The sequence below is a fragment of the Engystomops pustulosus genome, chromosome 2 (assembly GCF_040894005.1).
Source record: "Engystomops pustulosus chromosome 2, aEngPut4.maternal, whole genome shotgun sequence".
Lineage (NCBI taxonomy): Eukaryota > Metazoa > Chordata > Amphibia > Anura > Leptodactylidae > Engystomops > Engystomops pustulosus.
Window position 1 is genome coordinate 17,227,603 of NC_092412.1, and position 24,333 is coordinate 17,251,935.

The following is a 24,333-nucleotide window of genomic DNA, read 5'->3' on the forward strand; positions in this document are numbered from 1 at the left end:
GATGGATGATACATGGGGCAGAGCTGCAGTGTAAAGCATGTGGAGGGACAGCACATCAGCTGTACCTCTAATATAAGACACCAGGTGAGTAACAGACAACACGCAGGTGAGGCTGGATGGATGATACATGGGGCAGAGCTGCAGTGTAAAGCATGGTGGAGGGACAGCACATCAGCCTGTACCTCTAATATAAGACACCAGGTGAGTAACAGACAACACGCAGTGAGGCTGGATGGATGATACATGGGGCAGAGCTGCAGTGTAAAGCATGGTGGAGGGACAGCACATCAGCCTGTACCTCTAATATAAGACACCAGGTGAGTAACAGACAACACGCAGTGAGGCTGGATGGATGATACATGGGGCAGAGCTGCAGTGTAAAGCATGGTGGAGGGACAGCACATCAGCCTGTACCTCTAAATATAAGACACCAGGTGAGTAACAGACAACACGCAGTGAGGCTGGATGGATGATACATGGGGCAGAGCTGCAGTGTAAAGCATGGTGGAGGGACAGCACATCAGCCTGTACCTCTAATATAAGACACCAGGTGAGTAACAGACAACACGCAGTGAGGCTGGATGGATGATACATGGGGCAGAGCTGCAGTGTAAAGCATGGTGGAGGGACAGCACATCAGCCTGTACCTCTAATATAAGACACCAGGTGAGTAACAGACAACACGCAGTGAGGCTGGATGGATGATACATGGAGCAGAGCTGCAGTGTAAAGCATGGTGGAGGGACAGCACATCAGCCTGTACCTCTAATATAAGACACCAGGTGAGTAACAGACAACACGCAGTGAGGCTGGATGGATGATACATGGAGCAGAGCTGCAGTGTAAAGCATGGTGGAGGGACAGCACATCAGCCTGTACCTCTAATATAAGACACAAGGTGAGTAACAGACAACACGCAGTGAGGCTGGATGGATGATACATGGAGCAGAGCTGCAGTGTAAAGCATGGTGGAGGGACAGCACATCAGCCTGTACCTCTAATATAAGACACCAGGTGAGTAACAGACAACACGCAGTGAGGCTGGATGGATGATACATGGGCAGAGCTGCAGTGTAAAGCATGGTGGAGGGACAGCACATCAGCCTGTACCTCTAATATAAGACACAAGGTGAGTAACAGACAACACGCAGTGAGGCTGGATGGATGATACATGGAGCAGAGCTGCAGTGTAAAGCATGGTGGAGGGACAGCACATCAGCCTGTACCTCTAATATAAGACACCAGGTGAGTAACAGACAACACGCAGTGAGGCTGGATGGATGATACATGGGGCAGAGCTGCAGTGTAAAGCATGGTGGAGGGACAGCACATCAGCCTGTACCTCTAATATAAGACACCAGGTGAGTAACAGACAACACGCAGTGAGGCTGGATGGATGATACATGGAAGCAGAGCTGCAGTGTAAAGCATGGTGGAGGGACAGCACATCAGCCTGTACCTCTAATATAAGACACCAGGTGAGTAACAGACAACACGCAGTGAGGCTGGATGGATGATACATGGGGCAGAGCTGCAGTGTAAAGCATGGTGGAGGGACAGCACATCAGCCTGTACCTCTAATATAAGACACCAGGTGAGTAACAGACAACACGCAGTGAGGCTGGATGGATGATACATGGGGCAGAGCTGCAGTGTAAAGCATGGTGGAGGGACAGCACATCAGCCTGTACCTCTAATATAAGACACCAGGTGAGTAACAGACAACACGCAGTGAGGCTGGATGGATGATACATGGGGCAGAGCTGCAGTGTAAAGCATGGTGGAGGGACAGCACATCAGCCTGTACCTCTAATATAAGACACCAGGTGAGTAACAGACAACACGCAGTGAGGCTGGATGGATGATACATGGAGGCAGAGCTGCAGTGTAAAGCATGGTGGAGGGACAGCACATCAGCCTGTACCTCTAATATAAGACACCAGTGAGTAACAGACAACACGCAGTGAGGCTGGATGGATGATACATGGAGCAGAGCTGCAGTGTAAAGCATGGTGGAGGGACAGCACATCAGCCTGTACCTCTAATATAAGACACCAGGTGAGTAACAGACAACACGCAGTGAGGCTGGATGGATGATACATGGGGCAGAGCTGCAGTGTAAAGCATGGTGGAGGGACAGCACATCAGCCTGTACCTCTAATATAAGACACCAGGTGAGTAACAGACAACACGCAGTGAGGCTGGATGGATGATACATGGGGCAGAGCTGCAGTGTAAAGCATGGTGGAGGGACAGCACATCAGCCTGTACCTCTAATATAAGACACAAGGTGAGTAACAGACAACACGCAGTGAGGCTGGATGGATGATACATGGAGCAGAGCTGCAGTGTAAAGCATGGTGGAGGGACAGCACATCAGCCTGTACCTCTAATATAAGACACCAGGTGAGTAACAGACAACACGCAGTGAGGCTGGATGGATGATACATGGGCAGAGCTGCAGTGTAAAGCATGGTGGAGGGACAGCACATCAGCCTGTACCTCTAATATAAGACACAAGGTGAGTAACAGACAACACGCAGTGAGGCTGGATGGATGATACATGGGGCAGAGCTGCAGTGTAAAGCATGGTGGAGGGACAGCACATCAGCCTGTACCTCTAATATAAGACACCAGGTGAGTAACAGACAACACGCAGTGAGGCTGGATGGATGATACATGGGGCAGAGCTGCAGTGTAAAGCATGGTGGAGGGACAGCACATCAGCCTGTACCTCTAATATAAGACACCAGGTGAGTAACAGACAACACGCAGTGAGGCTGGATGGATGATACATGGGCAGAGCTGCAGTGTAAAGCATGGTGGAGGGACAGCACATCAGCCTGTACCTCTAATATAAGACACCAGGTGAGTAACAGACAACACGCAGTGAGGCTGGATGGATGATACATGGGGCAGAGCTGCAGTGTAAAGCATGGTGGAGGGACAGCACATCAGCCTGTACCTCTAATATAAGACACCAGGTGAGTAACAGACAACACGCAGTGAGGCTGGATGGATGATACATGGAGCAGAGCTGCAGTGTAAAGCATGGTGGAGGGACAGCACATCAGCCTGTACCTCTAATATAAGACACCAGGTGAGTAACAGACAACACGCAGTGAGGCTGGATGGATGATACATGGGGCAGAGCTGCAGTGTAAAGCATGGTGGAGGGACAGCACATCAGCCTGTACCTCTAATATAAGACACCAGGTGAGTAACAGACAACACGCAGTGAGGCTGGATGGATGATACATGGGGCAGAGCTGCAGTGTAAAGCATGGTGGAGGGACAGCACATCAGCCTGTACCTCTAATATAAGACACCAGGTGAGTAACAGACAACACGCAGTGAGGCTGGATGGATGATACATGGAGCAGAGCTGCAGTGTAAAGCATGGTGGAGGGACAGCACATCAGCCTGTACCTCTAATATAAGACACCAGGTGAGTAACAGACAACACGCAGTGAGGCTGGATGGATGATACATGGAGCAGAGCTGCAGTGTAAAGCATGGTGGAGGGACAGCACATCAGCCTGTACCTCTAATATAAGACACCAGGTGAGTAACAGACAACACGCAGTGAGGCTGGATGGATGATACATGGGGCAGAGCTGCAGTGTAAAGCATGGTGGAGGGACAGCACATCAGCCTGTACCTCTAATATAAGACACAAGGTGAGTAACAGACAACACGCAGTGAGGCTGGATGGATGATACATGGAGCAGAGCTGCAGTGTAAAGCATGGTGGAGGGACAGCACATCAGCCTGTACCTCTAATATAAGACACCAGGTGAGTAACAGACAACACGCAGTGAGGCTGGATGGATGATACATGGAGCAGAGCTGCAGTGTAAAGCATGGTGGAGGGACAGCACATCAGCCTGTACCTCTAATATAAGACACCAGGTGAGTAACAGACAACACGCAGTGAGGCTGGATGGATGATACATGGAGCAGAGCTGCAGTGTAAAGCATGGTGGAGGGACAGCACATCAGCCTGTACCTCTAATATAAGACACAAGGTGAGTAACAGACAACACGCAGTGAGGCTGGATGGATGATACATGGAGCAGAGCTGCAGTGTAAAGCATGGTGGAGGGACAGCACATCAGCCTGTACCTCTAATATAAGACACCAGGTGAGTAACAGACAACACGCAGTGAGGCTGGATGGATGATACATGGAGCAGAGCTGCAGTGTAAAGCATGGTGGAGGGACAGCACATCAGCCTGTACCTCTAATATAAGACACCAGGTGAGTAACAGACAACACGCAGTGAGGCTGGATGGATGATACATGGGGCAGAGCTGCAGTGTAAAGCATGGTGGAGGGACAGCACATCAGCCTGTACCTCTAATATAAGACACCAGGTGAGTAACAGACAACACGCAGTGAGGCTGGATGGATGATACATGGAGCAGAGCTGCAGTGTAAAGCATGGTGGAGGGACAGCACATCAGCCTGTACCTCTAATATAAGACACCAGGTGAGTAACAGACAACACGCAGTGAGGCTGGATGGATGATACATGGAGCAGAGCTGCAGTGTAAAGCATGGTGGAGGGACAGCACATCAGCCTGTACCTCTAATATAAGACACAAGGTGAGTAACAGACAACACGCAGTGAGGCTGGATGGATGATACATGGGGCAGAGCTGCAGTGTAAAGCATGGTGGAGGGACAGCACATCAGCCTGTACCTCTAATATAAGACACCAGGTGAGTAACAGACAACACGCAGTGAGGCTGGATGGATGATACATGGGGCAGAGCTGCAGTGTAAAGCATGGTGGAGGGACAGCACATCAGCCTGTACCTCTAATATAAGACACCAGGTGAGTAACAGACAACACGCAGTGAGGCTGGATGGATGATACATGGAGCAGAGCTGCAGTGTAAAGCATGGTGGAGGGACAGCACATCAGCCTGTACCTCTAATATAAGACACAAGGTGAGTAACAGACAACACGCAGTGAGGCTGGATGGATGATACATGGAGCAGAGCTGCAGTGTAAAGCATGGTGGAGGGACAGCACATCAGCCTGTACCTCTAATATAAGACACCAGGTGAGTAACAGACAACACGCAGTGAGGCTGGATGGATGATACATGGGGCAGAGCTGCAGTGTAAAGCATGGTGGAGGGACAGCACATCAGCCTGTACCTCTAATATAAGACACAAGGTGAGTAACAGACAACACGCAGTGAGGCTGGATGGATGATACATGGGGCAGAGCTGCAGTGTAAAGCATGGTGGAGGGACAGCACATCAGCCTGTACCTCTAATATAAGACACCAGGTGAGTAACAGACAACACGCAGTGAGGCTGGATGGATGATACATGGGAGCAGAGCTGCAGTGTAAAGCATGGTGGAGGGACAGCACATCAGCCTGTACCTCCTAATATAAGACACCAGGTGAGTAACAGACAACACGCAGTGAGGCTGGATGGATGATACATGGGGCAGAGCTGCAGTGTAAAGCATGGTGGAGGGACAGCACATCAGCCTGTACCTCTAATATAAGACACCAGGTGAGTAACAGACAACACGCAGTGAGGCTGGATGGATGATACATGGGGCAGAGCTGCAGTGTAAAGCATGGTGGAGGGACAGCACATCAGCCTGTACCTCTAATATAAGACACCAGGTGAGTAACAGACAACACGCAGTGAGGCTGGATGGATGATACATGGGGCAGAGCTGCAGTGTAAAGCATGGTGGAGGGACAGCACATCAGCCTGTACCTCTAATATAAGACACCAGGTGAGTAACAGACAACACGCAGTGAGGCTGGATGGATGATACATGGGGCAGAGCTGCAGTGTAAAGCATGGTGGAGGGACAGCACATCAGCCTGTACCTCTAATATAAGACACCAGGTGAGTAACAGACAACACGCAGTGAGGCTGGATGGATGATACATGGAGCAGAGCTGCAGTGTAAAGCATGGTGGAGGGACAGCACCATCAGCCTGTACCTCTAATATAAGACACCAGGTGAGTAACAGACAACACGCAGTGAGGCTGGATGGATGATACATGGGGCAGAGCTGCAGTGTAAAGCATGGTGGAGGGACAGCACATCAGCCTGTACCTCTAATATAAGACACCAGGTGAGTAACAGACAACACGCAGTGAGGCTGGATGGATGATACATGGACAGAGCTGCAGTGTAAAGCATGGTGGAGGGACAGCACATCAGCCTGTACCTCTAATATAAGACACCAGGTGAGTAACAGACAACACGCAGTGAGGCTGGATGGATGATACATGGGGCAGAGCTGCAGTGTAAAGCATGGTGGAGGGACAGCACATCAGCCTGTACCTCTAATATAAGACACCAGGTGAGTAACAGACAACACCCAGTGAGGCTGGATGGATGATACATGGGGCAGAGCTGCAGTGTAAAGCATGGTGGAGGGACAGCACATCAGCCTGTACCTCTAATATAAGACACCAGGTGAGTAACAGACAACACGCAGTGAGGCTGGATGGATGATACATGGAGCAGAGCTGCAGTGTAAAGCATGGTGGAGGGACAGCACATCAGCCTGTACCTCTAATATAAGACACCAGGTGAGTAACAGACAACACGCAGTGAGGCTGGATGGATGATACATGGGGCAGAGCTGCAGTGTAAAGCATGGTGGAGGGACAGCACATCAGCCTGTACCTCTAATATAAGACACCAGGTGAGTAACAGACAACACGCAGTGAGGCTGGATGGATGATACATGGGGCAGAGCTGCAGTGTAAAGCATGGTGGAGGGACAGCACATCAGCCTGTACCTCAATATAAGACACCAGGTGAGTAACAGACAACACGCAGTGAGGCTGGATGGATGATACATGGAGCAGAGCTGCAGTGTAAAGCATGGTGGAGGGACAGCACATCAGCCTGTACCTCTAATATAAGACACCAGGTGAGTAACAGACAACACGCAGTGAGGCTGGATGGATGATACATGGAGCAGAGCTGCAGTGTAAAGCATGGTGGAGGGACAGCACATCAGCCTGTACCTCTAATATAAGACACCAGGTGAGTAACAGACAACACGCAGTGAGGCTGGATGGATGATACATGGGGCAGAGCTGCAGTGTAAAGCATGGTGGAGGGACAGCACATCAGCCTGTACCTCTAATATAAGACACCAGGTGAGTAACAGACAACACGCAGTGAGGCTGGATGGATGATACATGGGGCAGAGCTGCAGTGTAAAGCATGGTGGAGGGACAGCACATCAGCCTGTACCTCTAATATAAGACACAAGGTGAGTAACAGACAACACGCAGTGAGGCTGGATGGATGATACATGGAGCAGAGCTGCAGTGTAAAGCATGGTGGAGGGACAGCACATCAGCCTGTACCTCTAATATAAGACACCAGGTGAGTAACAGACAACACGCAGTGAGGCTGGATGGATGATACATGGAGCAGAGCTGCAGTGTAAAGCATGGTGGAGGGACAGCACATCAGCCTGTACCTCTAATATAAGACACAAGGTGAGTAACAGACAACACGCAGTGAGGCTGGATGGATGATACATGGGGCAGAGCTGCAGTGTAAAGCATGGTGGAGGGACAGCACATCAGCCTGTACCTCTAATATAAGACACCAGGTGAGTAACAGACAACACGCAGTGAGGCTGGATGGATGATACATGGAGCAGAGCTGCAGTGTAAAGCATGGTGGAGGGACAGCACATCAGCCTGTACCTCTAATATAAGACACCAGGTGAGTAACAGACAACACGCAGTGAGGCTGGATGGATGATACATGGGAGCAGAGCTGCAGTGTAAAGCATGGTGGAGGGACAGCACATCAGCCTGTACCTCTAATATAAGACACCAGGTGAGTAACAGACAACACGCAGTGAGGCTGGATGGATGATACATGGGGCAGAGCTGCAGTGTAAAGCATGGTGGAGGGACAGCACATCAGCCTGTACCTCTAATATAAGACACCAGGTGAGTAACAGACAACACGCAGTGAGGCTGGATGGATGATACATGGAGCAGAGCTGCAGTGTAAAGCATGGTGGAGGGACAGCACATCAGCCTGTACCTCTAATATAAGACACAAGGTGAGTAACAGACAACACGCAGTGAGGCTGGATGGATGATACATGGAGCAGAGCTGCAGTGTAAAGCATGGTGGAGGGACAGCACATCAGCCTGTACCTCTAATATAAGACACCAGGTGAGTAACAGACAACACGCAGTGAGGCTGGATGGATGATACATGGAGCAGAGCTGCAGTGTAAAGCATGGTGGAGGGACAGCACATCAGCCTGTACCTCTAATATAAGACACAAGGTGAGTAACAGACAACACGCAGTGAGGCTGGATGGATGATACATGGAGCAGAGCTGCAGTGTAAAGCATGGTGGAGGGACAGCACATCAGCCTGTACCTCTAATATAAGACACCAGGTGAGTAACAGACAACACGCAGTGAGGCTGGATGGATGATACATGGAGCAGAGCTGCAGTGTAAAGCATGGTGGAGGGACAGCACATCAGCCTGTACCTCTAATATAAGACACAAGGTGAGTAACAGACAACACGCAGTGAGGCTGGATGGATGATACATGGAGCAGAGCTGCAGTGTAAAGCATGGTGGAGGGACAGCACATCAGCCTGTACCTCTAATATAAGACACCAGGTGAGTAACAGACAACACGCAGTGAGGCTGGATGGATGATACATGGGGCAGAGCTGCAGTGTAAAGCATGGTGGAGGGACAGCACATCAGCCTGTACCTCTAATATAAGACACCAGGTGAGTAACAGACAACACGCAGTGAGGCTGGATGGATGATACATGGAGCAGAGCTGCAGTGTAAAGCATGGTGGAGGGACAGCACATCAGCCTGTACCTCTAATATAAGACACCAGGTGAGTAACAGACAACACGCAGTGAGGCTGGATGGATGATACATGGGGCAGAGCTGCAGTGTAAAGCATGGTGGAGGGACAGCACATCAGCCTGTACCTCTAATATAAGACACCAGGTGAGTAACAGACAACACGCAGTGAGGCTGGATGGATGATACATGGGGCAGAGCTGCAGTGTAAAGCATGGTGGAGGGACAGCACATCAGCCTGTACCTCTAATATAAGACACCAGGTGAGTAACAGACAACACGCAGTGAGGCTGGATGGATGATACATGGAGCAGAGCTGCAGTGTAAAGCATGGGGGAGGGACAGCACATCAGCCTGTACCTCTAATATAAGACACAAGGTGAGTAACAGACAACACGCAGTGAGGCTGGATGGATGATACATGGGGCAGAGCTGCAGTGTAGAGCATGGTGGAGGGACAGCACATCAGCCTGTACCTCTAATATAAGACACCAGGTGAGTAACAGACAACACGCAGTGAGGCTGGATGGATGATACATGGAGCAGAGCTGCAGTGTAAAGCATGGTGGAGGGACAGCACATCAGCCTGTACCTCTAATATAAGACACCAGGTTAGTAACAGACAACACGCAGTGAGGCTGGATGGATGATACATGGAGCAGAGCTGCAGTGTAAAGCATGGTGGAGGGACAGCACATCAGCCTGTACCTCTAATATAAGACACCAGGTGAGTAACAGACAACACACAGTGAGGCTGGATGGATGATACATGGGGCAGAGCTGCAGTGTAAAGCATGGTGGAGGGACAGCACATCAGCCTGTACCTCTAATATAAGACACCAGGTGAGTAACAGACAACACGCAGTGAGGCTGGATGGATGATACATGGAGCAGAGCTGCAGTGTAAAGCATGGGGGAGGGACAGCACATCAGCCTGTACCTCTAATATAAGACACAAGGTGAGTAACAGACAACACGCAGTGAGGCTGGATGGATGATACATGGAGCAGAGCTGCAGTGTAAAGCATGGTGGAGGGACAGCACATCAGCCTGTACCTCTAATATAAGACACAAGGTGAGTAACAGACAACACACAGTGAGGCTGGATGGATGATACATGGGGCAGAGCTGCAGTGTAAAGCATGGTGGAGGGACAGCACATCAGCCTGTACCTCTAATATAAGACACAAGGTGAGTAACAGACAACACACAGTGAGGCTGGATGGATGATACATGGAGCAGAGCTGCAGTGTAAAGCATGGTGGAGGGACAGCACATCAGCCTGTACCTCTAATATAAGACACCAGGTGAGTAACAGACAACACACAGTGAGGCTGGATGGATGATACATGGGGCAGAGCTGCAGTGTAAAGCATGGTGGAGGGACAGCACATCAGCCTGTACCTCTAATATAAGACACCAGGTGAGTAACAGACAACACGCAGTGAGGCTGGATGGATGATACATGGAGCAGAGCTGCAGTGTAAAGCATGGTGGAGGGACAGCACATCAGCCTGTACCTCTAATATAAGACACCAGGTGAGTAACAGACAACACGCAGTGAGGCTGGATGGATGATACATGGGGCAGAGCTGCAGTGTAAAGCATGGGGGAGAGAGCAGAAGAGATGAGGCATGAGGTGGGTCACAGGACACTTTCCAGAACATCCAGCAACAAATACTCAGCTTTTTCTGTCCTGATCCCGAATACAGTTCTGCTCCAGTCACATCCAGAGCTGCATTTATAAAACTTCAGTATCTGATTATATTTGTGCTGACCCCAGTGATGTCTCAGATCCTAAAATGTCTTCACAATAACTCTGGGTTCTGACGCTTGGCTGCAGTGCATTATGGGAAACGCTATGTAGATACTGCAAACGATGCAAGGAGTCCCCCAATGGTAGATGACCAATAAGCAGCGGGTAACTGAAGTGTGGCTGCAGCTCTGGGTGTGACTAGAGCACAGGATATAATGCACTTACCTCTCGCTGGTGCAGTTGCTGCTGACTTGCCCCCGGGTGTCGTACCCCACCACCAGGCCGCGGCTCTTCAAGTCCGGGAAGTTTCTCTCCAGATAGTGGAACATTCCCTGCATGAAGACAGAACACGGCATGACAGGCAGGTTTATCAGAGGGACGCCAGGGAGGCCCTTATTATAGGGAGCCCCAATGGTGTCATCATCATGCCTGGTGCAGCGCCCTCTAGAGGCCAGAAGGGAGGGGGCGGAGGGGCAATCCATAAGGATCCCTTCTGGGCCCAGCATTCATTGGGTTAATAGGTGCCCCCATTTCTCCAGTGATGAGAGGACATTGCGGGGGGTCAGTGTACGGCAGTGATCACACACACAGTATGTGACCTCTCCCGCCGCCCCCAGGCACCTCCTAAGGTCAAGCGCTAAATATAAGCGTCAGTCGTGTCCGTGCAGGAGCTGCCTCAGGTTCATACACAGGACACAGTCATCTCTGCATTGTGTAACGCCGAGCCGGCTCTGCACAACACAGGAGGCGGCTGCACGTGCAGAGCAGGAGACGCCGGCATGCACCGCACGTGATCACACGCTCTGCAGCCTGCCCCAGGGGAACTACAACTCCCAGCATGCACCGCACATGATCACACGCTCTGCAGCCTGCCCCGGGGAACTACAACTCCCAGCATGCACCGCACATGATCACACAGAGGACCGAGGCTCTGCAGCCTGCCCCAGGGGAACTACAACTCCCAGCATGCACCGCATGTGATCAGAGGACCGAGGCTCTGCAGCCTGCCCCAGGGGAACTACAACTGCCAGCATGCACCGCACGTGATCAGAGGACCGAGGCTCTGCAGCCTGCCCCAGGGGAACTACAACTCCCAGCATGCACCGCATGTGATCACACGCTCTGCAGCCTCCCCCTGGGGAACTACAACTCCCAGCATGCACTGCACGTGATCAGAGGACCGAGGCTCTGCAGCCTGCCCCAGGGGAACTACAACTCCCAGCATGCACCGCACATGATCACACAGAGGACCGAGGCTCTGCAGCCTGCCCCAGGGGAACTACAACTCCCAGCATGCACCGCATGTGATCACACGCTCTGCAGCCTCCCCCTGGGGAACTACAACTCCCAGCATGCACCGCACGTGATCAGAGGACCGAGGCTCTGCAGCCTGCCCCAGGGGAACTACAACTCCCAGCATGCACCGCACATGATCACACAGAGGACCGAGGCTCTGCAGCCTGCCCCAGGGGAACTACAACTGCCAGCATGCACCGCACGTGATCAGAGGACCGAGGCTCTGCAGCCTGCCCCAGGGGAACTACAACTCCCAGCATGCACCGCACATGATCACACAGAGGACCGAGGCTCTGCAGCCTGCCCCAGGGGAACTACAACTGCCAGCATGCACCGCACGTGATCAGAGGACCGAGGCTCTGCAGCCTGCCCCAGGGGAACTACAACTCCCAGCATGCACCGCACATGATCACACAGAGGACCGAGGCTCTGCAGCCTGCCCCAGGGGAACTACAACTGCCAGCATGCACCGCACGTGATCACATAGAGGATACTACACAAGCCGAACCAAGGCTTTGCAGCCTGCCCCTGAGGACTACAACTCCCAGCATGCATTGATCATCACACAGAGGATACTAAACACTCAGGACCGAGGCTCTGCAGCTTGCTCCGGAGAACTACAACTCCCAGCATGTTGACTCATAATACTAAGCAACCAAATCCAAATCTCTGCAGCCTACACTGGGGACTACAACTCCCAGCATGCACTGCATGTGACCACATAGCGGATACTACACATACCGAACCAAGGCTTTGCAGCCTGCTCCTGAGGACTACAACTCCCAGCATGCATTGATTATCACACAGAGGATACTAAACACTCAGGACCGAGGCTCTGCAGCTTACTCCGGGGGAACAACAACTCCCAGCATGCATAGCGATTGAATAGTACACAACCAGGATCAATGCTCTGCAGGGAATAGGGTTGGGGGGCTACAACTCCCAACATACTCCACATAAGAGGAATTGGGGAGGGAAACATTCTACATCATCTGTGCAGCCTTTATACAGCTGAGGGTTTGTTACACTGTGAGATATATATGTGTGTGTGTGTGTGTGTGTGAAATCTCAGTCTAACAGCACAGAACTCTCTCATATGCTGATGGTTTGTTACTTTGTGTCAGTTCAGGTACAATATACCCCTCCAGACTAGAGACCAGGCCCCTGATCTCATTATAGACTGGATACAATTGTAACAAACCATCAGCCGAGGGAAGAAATTTCCCTCTCTACAAGAACCAGTATCAATTGTCTCAAACGGCCAAACTACCCTGTAACAACCCCCCAGCTATTACCCAGCAACAGATCTCGTAGTAGGGACAGCATTTCTGATCAGGAACCAGAAGGCTCAGGATGAACAGATAAAGAATTGTGGAATTCAAGCCCTGGAGCAGTGGTCAGGATCAGTGTGGGACCCTAGAGGAGAACCCCAACTACTGACAACAGTTATTATTGGGGTACCCACAGGTATGTCGGTATTCGGGTATGACCTGGATGCCTTACTATAGATAACCCAGGCATGTGACATCTGACACCGACATCAGAGCAGCGGCAACAGTGTGCACCCTGTACACCAACACAGAGGAGATCCACCCCATCCCCCGACACCAACACCACTGAAACTATACAACCTGTATTATACTCCAGAGCTGCACTCACTATTCTGCTTCTGGTGCAGTCACTGTGTACATACATGACATTACTTATCCTGTACTGATCCTGTGTTACATCCTATATTACACCCCAGAGCTGCACTCACTATTCTGCTGCTGGTGCAGTCACTGTGTACATACATGGCATTACTTATCCTGTACTGATCCTGAGTTACATCCTGTATTATACTCCAGAGCTGCACTCACTATTCTGCTGCTGGTGCAGTCACTGTGTACATACATGACATTACTTATCCTATACTGATCCTGAGTTACATCCTGTATTATACCCCAGAGCTGCACTCACTATTCTGCTGCTGGTGCAGTCACTGTGTACATACATGACATTACTTATCCTGTACTGATCCTGAGTTACATCCTGTATTATACCCCAGAGCTGCACTCACTATTCTGCTGCTGGTGCAGTCACTGTGTACATACATGACATTACTTATCCTGCACTGATCCTGAGTTACATCCTGTATTATACTCCAGAGCTGCACTCACTATTCTGCTGCTGGTGCAGTCACTGTGTACATACATGACATTACTTATCCTGTACTGATCCTGAGTTACATCCTGTATTATACTCTAGAGCTGCACTCACTATTCTGCTGCTGGTGCAGTCACTGTGTACATACATGACATTACTTATCCTGTACTGATCCTGAGTTACATCCTGTATTATACTCCAGAGCTGCACTCACTATTCTGCTGCTGGTGCAGTCACTGTGTACATACATGACATTACTTATCCTGTACTGATCCTGAGTTACATCCTGTATTATACCCCAGAGCTGCACTCACTATTCTGCTGCTGGTGCAGTCACTGTGTACATACATGACATTACTTATCCTGTACTGATCCCGAGTTACATCCTGTATTATACCCCAGAGCTGCACTCACTATTCTGCTGCTGGTGCAGTCACTGTGTACATACATGACATTACTTATCCTGTACTGATCCTGAGTTACATCCTGTATTATACTCCAGAGCTGCACTCACTATTCTGCTGCTGGTGCAGTCACTGTGTACATACATGACATTACTTATCCTGTACTGATCCTGAGTTACATCCTGTATTATACTCCAGAGCTGCACTCTCTATTCTGCTGCTAGAGCAGTCACTTTGTACATACATGACATTACTTATCCTGTACTGATCCTGAATTACATCCTGTATTATACCCCAGAGCTGCACTCACTATTCTGCTGCTGGTGCAGTCACTGTGTACATACATGACATTACTTATCCTGTACTGATCCCGAGTTACATCCTGTATTATACCCCAGAGCTGCACTCACTATTCTGCTTCTGGTGCAGTCACTGTGTACATACATGACATTACTTATCCTGTACTGATCCTGAGTTACATCCTGTATTATACCCCAGAGCTGCACTCACTATTCTGCTGCTGGTGCAGTCACTGTGTACATACATGGCATTACTTATCCTGTACTGATCCTGAGTTACATCCTGTATTATACTCCAGAGCTGCACTCACTATTCTGCTGCTGGTGCAGTCACTGTGTACATACATGACATTACTTATCCTGTACTGATCCTGAATTACATCCTGTATTATACCCCAGAGCTGCACTCACTATTCTGCTGCTGGTGCAGTCACTGTGTACATACATGACATTACTTATCCTGTACTGATCCCGAGTTACATCCTGTATTATACCCCAGAGCTGCACTCACTATTCTGCTGCTGGTGCAGTCACTGTGTACATACATGACATTACTTATCCTGTACTGATCCCGAGTTACATCCTGTATTATACCCCAGAGCTGCACTCACTATTCTGCTGGTGGTGCAGTCACTGTGTACATACATGACATTACTTATCCTGTACTGATCCTGAGTTACATCCTGTATTATACTCCAGAGCTGCACTCACTATTCTGCTGCTGGTGCAGTCACTGTGTACATACATGACATTACTTATCCTGTACTGATCCTGAGTTACATCCTGTATTACACCCCAGAGCTGCACTCACTATTCTGCTGGTGGTGCAGTCACTGTGTACATACATGACATTACTTATCCTGTACTGATCCTGAGTTACATCCTGTATTATACTCCAGAGCTGCACTCACTATTCTGCTGGTGGTGCAGTCACTGTGTACATACATGACATTACTTATCCTGTACTGATCCTGAGTTACATCCTGTATTATACTCCAGAGCTGCTCTCACTATTCTGCTGTTGGTGCAGTCACTGTGTACATACATGACATTACTTATCATGTACTGATCCTGAGTTACATCCTGTATTATACCCCAGAGCTGCACTCACTATTCTGCTGCTGGTGCAGTCACTGTGTACATACATGACATTACTTATCCTGTACTGATCCTGAGTTACATCCTGTATTATACTCCAGAGCTGCTCTCACTATTCTGCTGCTGGTGCAGTCACTGTGTACATACATGACATTACTTATCCTGTACTGATCCTGAGTTACATCCTGTATTACACCCCAGAGCTGCACTCACTATTCTGCTGGTGGTGCAGTCACTGTGTACATACATGACATTACTTATCCTGTACTGATCCTGAGTTACATCCTGTATTATACTCCAGAGCTGCACTCACTATTCTGCTGGTGGTGCAGTCACTGTGTACATACATGACATTACTTATCCTGTACTGATCCTGAGTTACATCCTGTATTATACTCCAGAGCTGCTCTCACTATTCTGCTGTTGGTGCAGTCACTGTGTACATACATGACATTACTTATCATGTACTGATCCTGAGTTACATCCTGTATTATACCCCAGAGCTGCACTCACTATTCTGCTGCTGGTGCAGTCACTGTGTACATACATGACATTACTTATCCTGTACTGATCCTGAGTTACATCCTGTATTATACTCCAGAGCTGCTCTCACTATTCTGCTGCTGGTGCAGTCACTGTGTACATACATGACATTACTTATCCTGTACTGATCCTGAGTTACATCCTGTATTATACTCCAGAGCTGCACTCACTATTCTGTTGTTGGAGTCGGCTCTCACCTGTGTAGTCTGTATGATTGTCAGGTCGTTGATCCTGGAGAATCCGGCCCCCATAGGGGCGCGCAGCCCTGCAGTGCCGAATGACATGTGGGAGCACAGTCGGTCCCGCAGCTCCTTGTTCTTTCCATCCTGGAGCAGGGTCTCGATCTGCTCTCTGGTTTTAGGATTCTGTCAAGAAAGGAGAACACTGGTCACCATCAGACATCACATGTTATTGAGACAGAAAAACTCAACCAAATCATCCTGCACAAGACCGACTTTCCCTGAAGTCCAATTTATTATAGGACAGTCCCTATTCTGCCAAATTCTGGGGTCCCAGTGGTTGGACTGCCAAAATTCAGACATGTAAACATTATCTTTTGCCAGTTCTCTCACTAGGTTGCGTGATGTCATAACTGGGCTCAGATCCTGCAGCCGCATCCCCCTCCTCCATCAGACACAACAGAGATCCTGCAGCCCCATCCCCCTCCTCCATCAGACACAACAGAGATCCTGCAGCCCCATCCCCCTCCTCCCTCACAATACAGAGATCCTGCAGCCGCATCCCCCTCCTCCATCAGACACAACAGAGATCCTGCAGCCACATCCTCCTCCTCCATCACAATACAGAGATCCTGCAGCCGCATCCCCCTCCTCCCTCTCAATACAGAGATCCTGCAGCCCCATCCCCCTCCTCCCTCACAATACAGAGATCCTGCAGCCCCATCCTCCTCCTCCATCAGACACAACAGAGATCCTGCAGCCACATCCTCCTCCTCCATCACAACACAGAGATCCTGCAGCCCCATCCCCCTCCTCCCTCACAATACAGAGATCCTGCAGCCCCATCCTCCTCCTCCCTCACAAAACAGAGATCCTGCAGCCCCATCCTCCTCCTCCCTCACAAAACAGAGATCCTGCAGCCCCATCCTCCTCCTCCATCAGACACAACAGAGATCCTGCAGCCCCATCCTCCTCCTCCATCACAATACAGAGATCCTGCAGCCCCATCCTCCTCCTCCCTCACAAAACAGAGATCCTGCAGCCCCATCCTCCTCCTCCATCAGACACAACAGAGATCCTGCAGCCCCATCCTCCTCCTCCATCAGACACAACAGAGATCCTGCAGCTCCATCCTCCTCCTCCATCAGACACAACAGAGATCCTGCAGCCACATCCTCCTCCTCCCTCACTATACAGAGATCCCGCAGTCACATCCCCCTCCTCCATCAGACACAACAGAGATCCTGCAGCCCCATCCTCCTCCTCCCTCACAAAACAGAGATCCTGCAGCCCCATCCTCCTCCTCCATCAGACACAACAGAGATCCTGCAGCCCCCTCCTCCTCCTCCATCAGACACAACAGAGATCCTGCAGCCACATCCTCCTCCTCTTTCACAGACACTACAGAGATCCTGCAGCCACATCCCCCTCCTCTATCACAGACACTACAGAGATCCTGCAGCCACATCCCCCTCCTCCATCACAGGCACAACAGAGATCCTGCAGCCTCATCCCCCTCCTCTATCACAGACACTACAGAGATCCTGCAGCCACATCCCCCTCCTCTATCACAGACACTACAGAGATCCTGCAGCCGCATCACCCTCCTCTATCACAGGCACAACAGAGATCCTGCAGCCACATCCCCCTCCTCTATCACAGACACAACAGAGATCCTGCAGCCACATCCCCCTCCTCTATCACAGACACAACAGAGATCCTGCAGCCCCATCCCCCTCCTCCATCATAGGCACAACAGAGATCCTGCAGCCGCATCCCCCTCCTCTATCACAGACACAACAGAGATCCTGCAGCCCCATCCCCCTCCTCCATCATAGGCACAACAGAGATCCTGCAGCCGCATCCCCCTCCTCCCTCACAAAACAGAGATCCTGCAGCCCCATCCTCCTCCTCCATCAGACACAACAGAGATCCTGCAGCCCCATCCTCCTCCTCCATCAGACACAACAGAGATCCTGCAGCTCCATCCTCCTCCTCCATCAGACACAACAGAGATCCTGCAGCCACATCCTCCTCCTCCCAAACTATACAGAGATCCTGCAGTCACATCCCCCTCCTCCATCAGACACAACAGAGATCCTGCAGCCCCATCCTCCTCCTCCCTCACAAAACAGAGATCCTGCAGCCCCATCCTCCTCCTCCATCAGACACAACAGAGATCCTGCAGCCCCCTCCTCCTCCTCCATCAGACACAACAGAGATCCTGCAGCCGCATCCCCCTCCTCTATCATAGGCACAACAGAGATCCTGCAGCCACATCCCCCTCCTCTATCACAGACACTACAGAGATCCTGCAGCCTCATCCTCCTCCTCTATCACAGACACTACAGAGATCCTGCAGCCACATCCCCCTCCTCCCTCACAAAACAGAGATCCTGCAGCCACATCCCCCTCCTCTATCACAGACACTACAGAGATCCTGCAGCCACATCCCCCTCCTCTATCACAGACACAACAGAGATCCTGCAGCCACATCCCCCTCCTCTATCACAGACACAACAGAGATCCTGCAGCCCCATCCCCCTCCTCCATCATAGGCACAACAGAGATCCTGCAGCCGCATCCCCCTCCTCTATCACAGACACAACAGAGATCCTGCAGCCCCATCCCCCTCCTCCATCATAGGCACAACAGAGATCCTGCAGCCGCATCCCCCTCCTCCCTCACAAAACAGAGATCCTGCAGCCACATCCCCCTCCTCTATCACAGACACAACAGAGATCCTGCAGCCACATCCCCCTCCTCTATCACAGACACTACAGAGATCCTGCAGCCACATCCCCCTCCTCTATCACAGACACTACAGAGATCCTGCAGCCGCATCACCCTCCTCTATCACAGACACTACAGAGATCCTGCAGCCACATCCCCCTCCTCTATCACAGACACAACAGAGATCCTGCAGCCTCATCCCCCTCCTCTATCACAGGCACTACAGAGATCCTGCAGCCGCATCACCCTCCTCTATCACAGACACTACAGAGATCCTGCAGCCACATCCCCCTCCTCTATCACAGGCACAACAGAGATCCTGCAGCCTCATCCCCCTCCTCTATCACAGACACTACAGAGATCCTGCAGCCACATCCCCCTCCTCTATCACAGACACAACAGAGATCCTGCAGCCGCATCACCCTCCTCTATCACAGACACTACAGAGATCCTGCAGCCACATCCCCCTCCTCTATCACAGACACTACAGAGATCCTGCAGCCGCATCACCCTCCTCTATCACAGACACTACAGAGATCCTGCAGCCACATCCCCCTCCTCTATCACAGGCACAACAGAGATCCTGCAGCCTCATCCCCCTCCTCTATCACAGACACTACAGAGATCCTGCAGCCACATCCCCCTCCTCTATCACAGGCACAACAGAGATCCTGCAGCCACATCCCCTCACCTTGTGAACATGGGTCCTGCAGACAGACAGAGGGGGCTACATGCTGCCAGGAGGTGAGGACCACAACATCGCCCCCTAGAAACAAACCATATATTCACATCTACAAGTGATAAAATAGGAAGTGGTCAGTGGAGAGCGGCTGGGGTCAGCACCTTCCCTCCGCGTGAGATAAGGGTGCTGCAAAACAGGAAGATGAGGGTATATTTACTAATCATGAGAATAACCCTCTCAGCGCTGGACGGCACCGTCATTACCCCATATTACCGAGTCCTGTATTTCACAAAACCCCCTTCACCCTGTGACCTTGTATAATGTGACCAGAAGTGAAATCCTTGGCTCTCGGCCGTCTGGATGAACCCTGCAGGGTAAAGGGCGGAGGTCGCCTTCCCCTCTCATGTAATAAGGTATCTCAGTATTTGTATAGATCACCCCCCCCCCCCCCCCCCCATATACTCTGATGGGTTACTCTATAATTAGACAAGACATTTGGGAGCTGCTGCGGGTCTATAATCACCTGTGTACCTGCAGAGCGTCGCGCAGCAGCACCAGACCTGTGCTATTAGCGGAGATATAAATACTCTGCAGGGAGCAGCCGCCTCCCCGGAGCTGCGCTCATCTTCATCCATCGTATCCTAATCCTCTGCTTCTCTCTAATCCTCGAACCTTATAATCCGTGCAGAATATTCTGCCCCCAACCAAGTGTAGTTACAGGACCCTCCCTGGTGATCAATCATCCCCCCGAGTATTAGAGGCCATGAGCCGCAGGGAGTAACTGCTCCGCTGGGCGCTACTCCATGGGGGTACAGGGACTACGTAGCGGGGGCTCTGCTGAGACAATAAGGGGTGTGTACATCTATATAAAAAGAGACTCCACCCCCGAGCACAAACTCTTTAGTAGATAAGCCCCGCCTCAAATTCAAAATGCTATACAAAGGGTAAAGGATAATAAGACCCCCACCTCCAAGTTACATTACATTCCCACTTAACTTTGATCAGAAGTATAATATGTCTCACCCCTCCCCCCTGACTACAAACGTCTGATAACAATGCAATAAGACCCCGCCCCAAGTACAAATTATAATTAGGAAAATAAATCCCCCAGCGATGAGCTCTTGACCCCAATTACAACTGGAGCACAGACTCCAACCCCCCCCCCCCCCCCGAGCACAGCCTCTATGAGAACAGACTCCCCCCCCCCCCCCGAGCACAGCCTCTATGAGAACAGACTCCCCCCCCCCCCCCCCGAGCACAGCCTCTATGAGAACAGACTCACCCCCCCCCCCGAGCACAGCCTCTATGAGAACAGACTCCACACCCCTGAGCACAGCCTCTATGAGAACAGACGCCCCTCCCCCCGAGCACAGCCTCTATGAGAACAGACTCCCCCCCCCCCCCGAGCACAGCCTCTATGAGAACAGACTACACCCCCCCCTGAGCACAGCCTCTATGAGAACAGACGCCACCCCCCCCAGAGCACAGCCTCTATGAGAACAGACGCCACGCCCCTCCCCCCGAGCACAGCCTCTATGAGAACAGACTCCACACCCCCCAGAGCACAGCCTCTATGAGAACAGACTCCACACCCCCCAGAGCACAGCCTCTATGAGAACAGACACCCCCCCCTCCCCCAGAGCACAGCCTCTATGAGAACAGACTCCACACCCCTGAGCACAGCCTCTATGAGAACAGACGCCCCTCCCCCCGAGCACAGCCTCTATGAGAACAGACTCCACACCCCTGAGCACAGCCTCTATGAGAACAGACGACATCCCCCCCCCCTTCCCCCGGGCACCGCCTCTATGAGAACAGACTGCACCCCCCCCAGAGCACCGCCTCTATGAGAACAGACTGCACCCCCCCCAGAGCACCGCCTCTATAAGAACAGACTGCACCCCCCCAGAGCACCGCCTCTATAAGAACAGACTGCACCCCCCCAGAGCACCGCCTCTATAAGAACAGACTCCACCCCCCAGAGCACCGCCTCTATGAGAACAGACTCCACCCCCCAGAGCACCGCCTCTATGAGAACAGACTCCACCCCCCAGAACACCGCCTCTATGAGAACAGACTCCACCCCCCTGAGCACCGCCTCTATGAGAACAGACTCCACCCCCCGAGCACAGCCTCTATGAGAACAGACTGCACCCCCCCAGAGCACAGCCTCTATGAGAACAGACTGCACCCCCCCGAGCACAGCCTATATGAGAACAGACTGCACCCCCCCCCCGAGCACAGCCTCTATGAGAACAGACTGCACCCCCCTCCCCCCGAGCACAGCCTCTATGAGAACAGACTCCACCCCCCGAGCACAGCCTCTATGAGAACAGACTGCACCCCCCGAGCATAGCCTCTATGAGAACAGACTCCACCCCCCCGAGCACAGTCTCTATGAGAACAGACTGCACCCCCCCCTAGCACAGCCTGTATGAGAAAAGACTGCACCCCCCCCCGAGCACAGCCTCTATGAGAACAGACTGCACCCCCCCCCGAGCACAGCCTCTATGAGAACAGACTCCACCCCCCCGAGCACAGCCTCTATGAGAACAGACTCCACCCCCCCGAGCACAGCCTGTATGAGAACAGACTGCACCCCCACGAGCACAGCCTCTATGAGAACAGACTGCACCCCCCCGAGCACAGCCTGTATGAGAACAGACTGCACCCCCACGAGCACAGCCTCTATGAGAACAGACTGCACCCTAACGAGCACAGCCTCTATGAGAACAGACTGCACCCCCCCGAGCACAGCCTCTATGAGAACAGACTGCACCCCCCGAGCACAGCCTCTATGAGAACAGACTGCACCCCCCGAGCACAGCCTCTATGAGAACAGACTCCACCCCGAGCACAGCCTCTATGAGAACAGACTGCACCCCTTGAGCACAGCCTCTATGAGAACAGTCTCCACCCCGAGCACAGCCTCTATGAGAACAGACTCCACACCTTGAGCACAGCCTCTATGAGAACAGTCTCCACCCCGAGCACAGCCTCTATGAGAACAGACTCCACCCCTTGAGCACAGCCTCTATGAGAATAGTCTCCACCCCGAGCACAGCCTCTATGAGAACAGACTCCACCCCGAGCACAGCCTCTATGAGAACAGACTGCACCCCCACGAGCACAGCCTCTATGAGAACAGACTGCACCCTAACGAGCACAGCCTCTATGAGAACAGACTGCACCCCCCCGAGCACAGCCTCTATGAGAACAGACTGCACCCCCCGAGCACAGCCTCTATGAGAACAGACTGCACCCCTTGAGCACAGCCTCTATGAGAACAGACTGCACCCCTTGAGCACAGCCTCTATGAGAACAGTCTCCACCCCGAGCACAGCCTCTATGAGAACAGACTCCACACCTTGAGCACAGCCTCTATGAGAACAGTCTCCACCCCGAGCACAGCCTCTATGAGAACAGACTCCACCCCTTGAGCACAGCCTCTATGAGAATAGTCTCCACCCCGAGCACAGCCTCTATGAGAACAGACTCCACCCCGAGCACAGCCTCTATGAGAACAGACTGCACCCCCCCGAGCACAGCCTCTATGAGAACAGACTGCACCCCTTGAGCACAGCCTCTATGAGAACAGACTGCACCCCCCGAGCATAGCCTCTATGAGAACAGACTGCACCCCCCCGAGCACAGCCTCTATGAGAACAGACTGCACCCCCCCCCCGAGCACAGCCTCTATGAGAACAGACTCCACCCCCCGAGCACAGCCTCTATGAGAACAGACTGCACCCCCCCGAGCATAGTCTCTATGAGAACAGACTCCACCACCCCCGAGCACAGCCTCTATGAGAACAGACTGCACCCCCCCTAGCACAGCCTGTATGAGAACAGACTGCACCCCCACGAGCACAGCCTCTATGAGAACAGACTGCACCCCCCCCCCCCGAGCACAGCCTGTATGAGAACAGACTGCACCCCCACGAGCACAGCCTGTATGAGAACAGACTGCACCCCCACGAGCACAGCCTCTATGAGAACAGACTGCACCCCCCCCCGAGCACAGCCTGTATGAGAACAGACTGCACCCCCACGAGCACAGCCTCTATGAGAACAGACTGCACCCCCCCGAGCACAGCCTCTATGAGAACAGACTGCACCCCCCCGAGCACAGCCTCTATGAGAACAGACTCCACCCCCCTGAGCACCGCCTCTATGAGAACAGACTCCACCCCCCGAGCACAGCCTCTATGAGAACAGACTGCACCCCCCCAGAGCACAGCCTCTATGAGAACAGACTGCACCCCCCCGAGCACAGCCTCTATGAGAACAGACTGCACCCCCCCCCCGAGCACAGCCTCTATGAGAA

General features: G+C 51.9%; 1 protein-coding gene across 1 annotated transcript in view; it reads right to left on the reverse strand.

The window, feature by feature from the left end:
- The window catches only part of PGM2L1 (phosphoglucomutase 2 like 1), a 55,778-nt gene that overhangs the window by 25,140 nt on the left and 6,305 nt on the right, over positions 1-24,333 (reverse strand). The window contains 2 exon segments of the mRNA XM_072133805.1: positions 10,853-10,959; positions 16,610-16,777. Of these exon segments, the coding sequence (XP_071989906.1) occupies positions 10,853-10,959; positions 16,610-16,777 (275 nt within the window).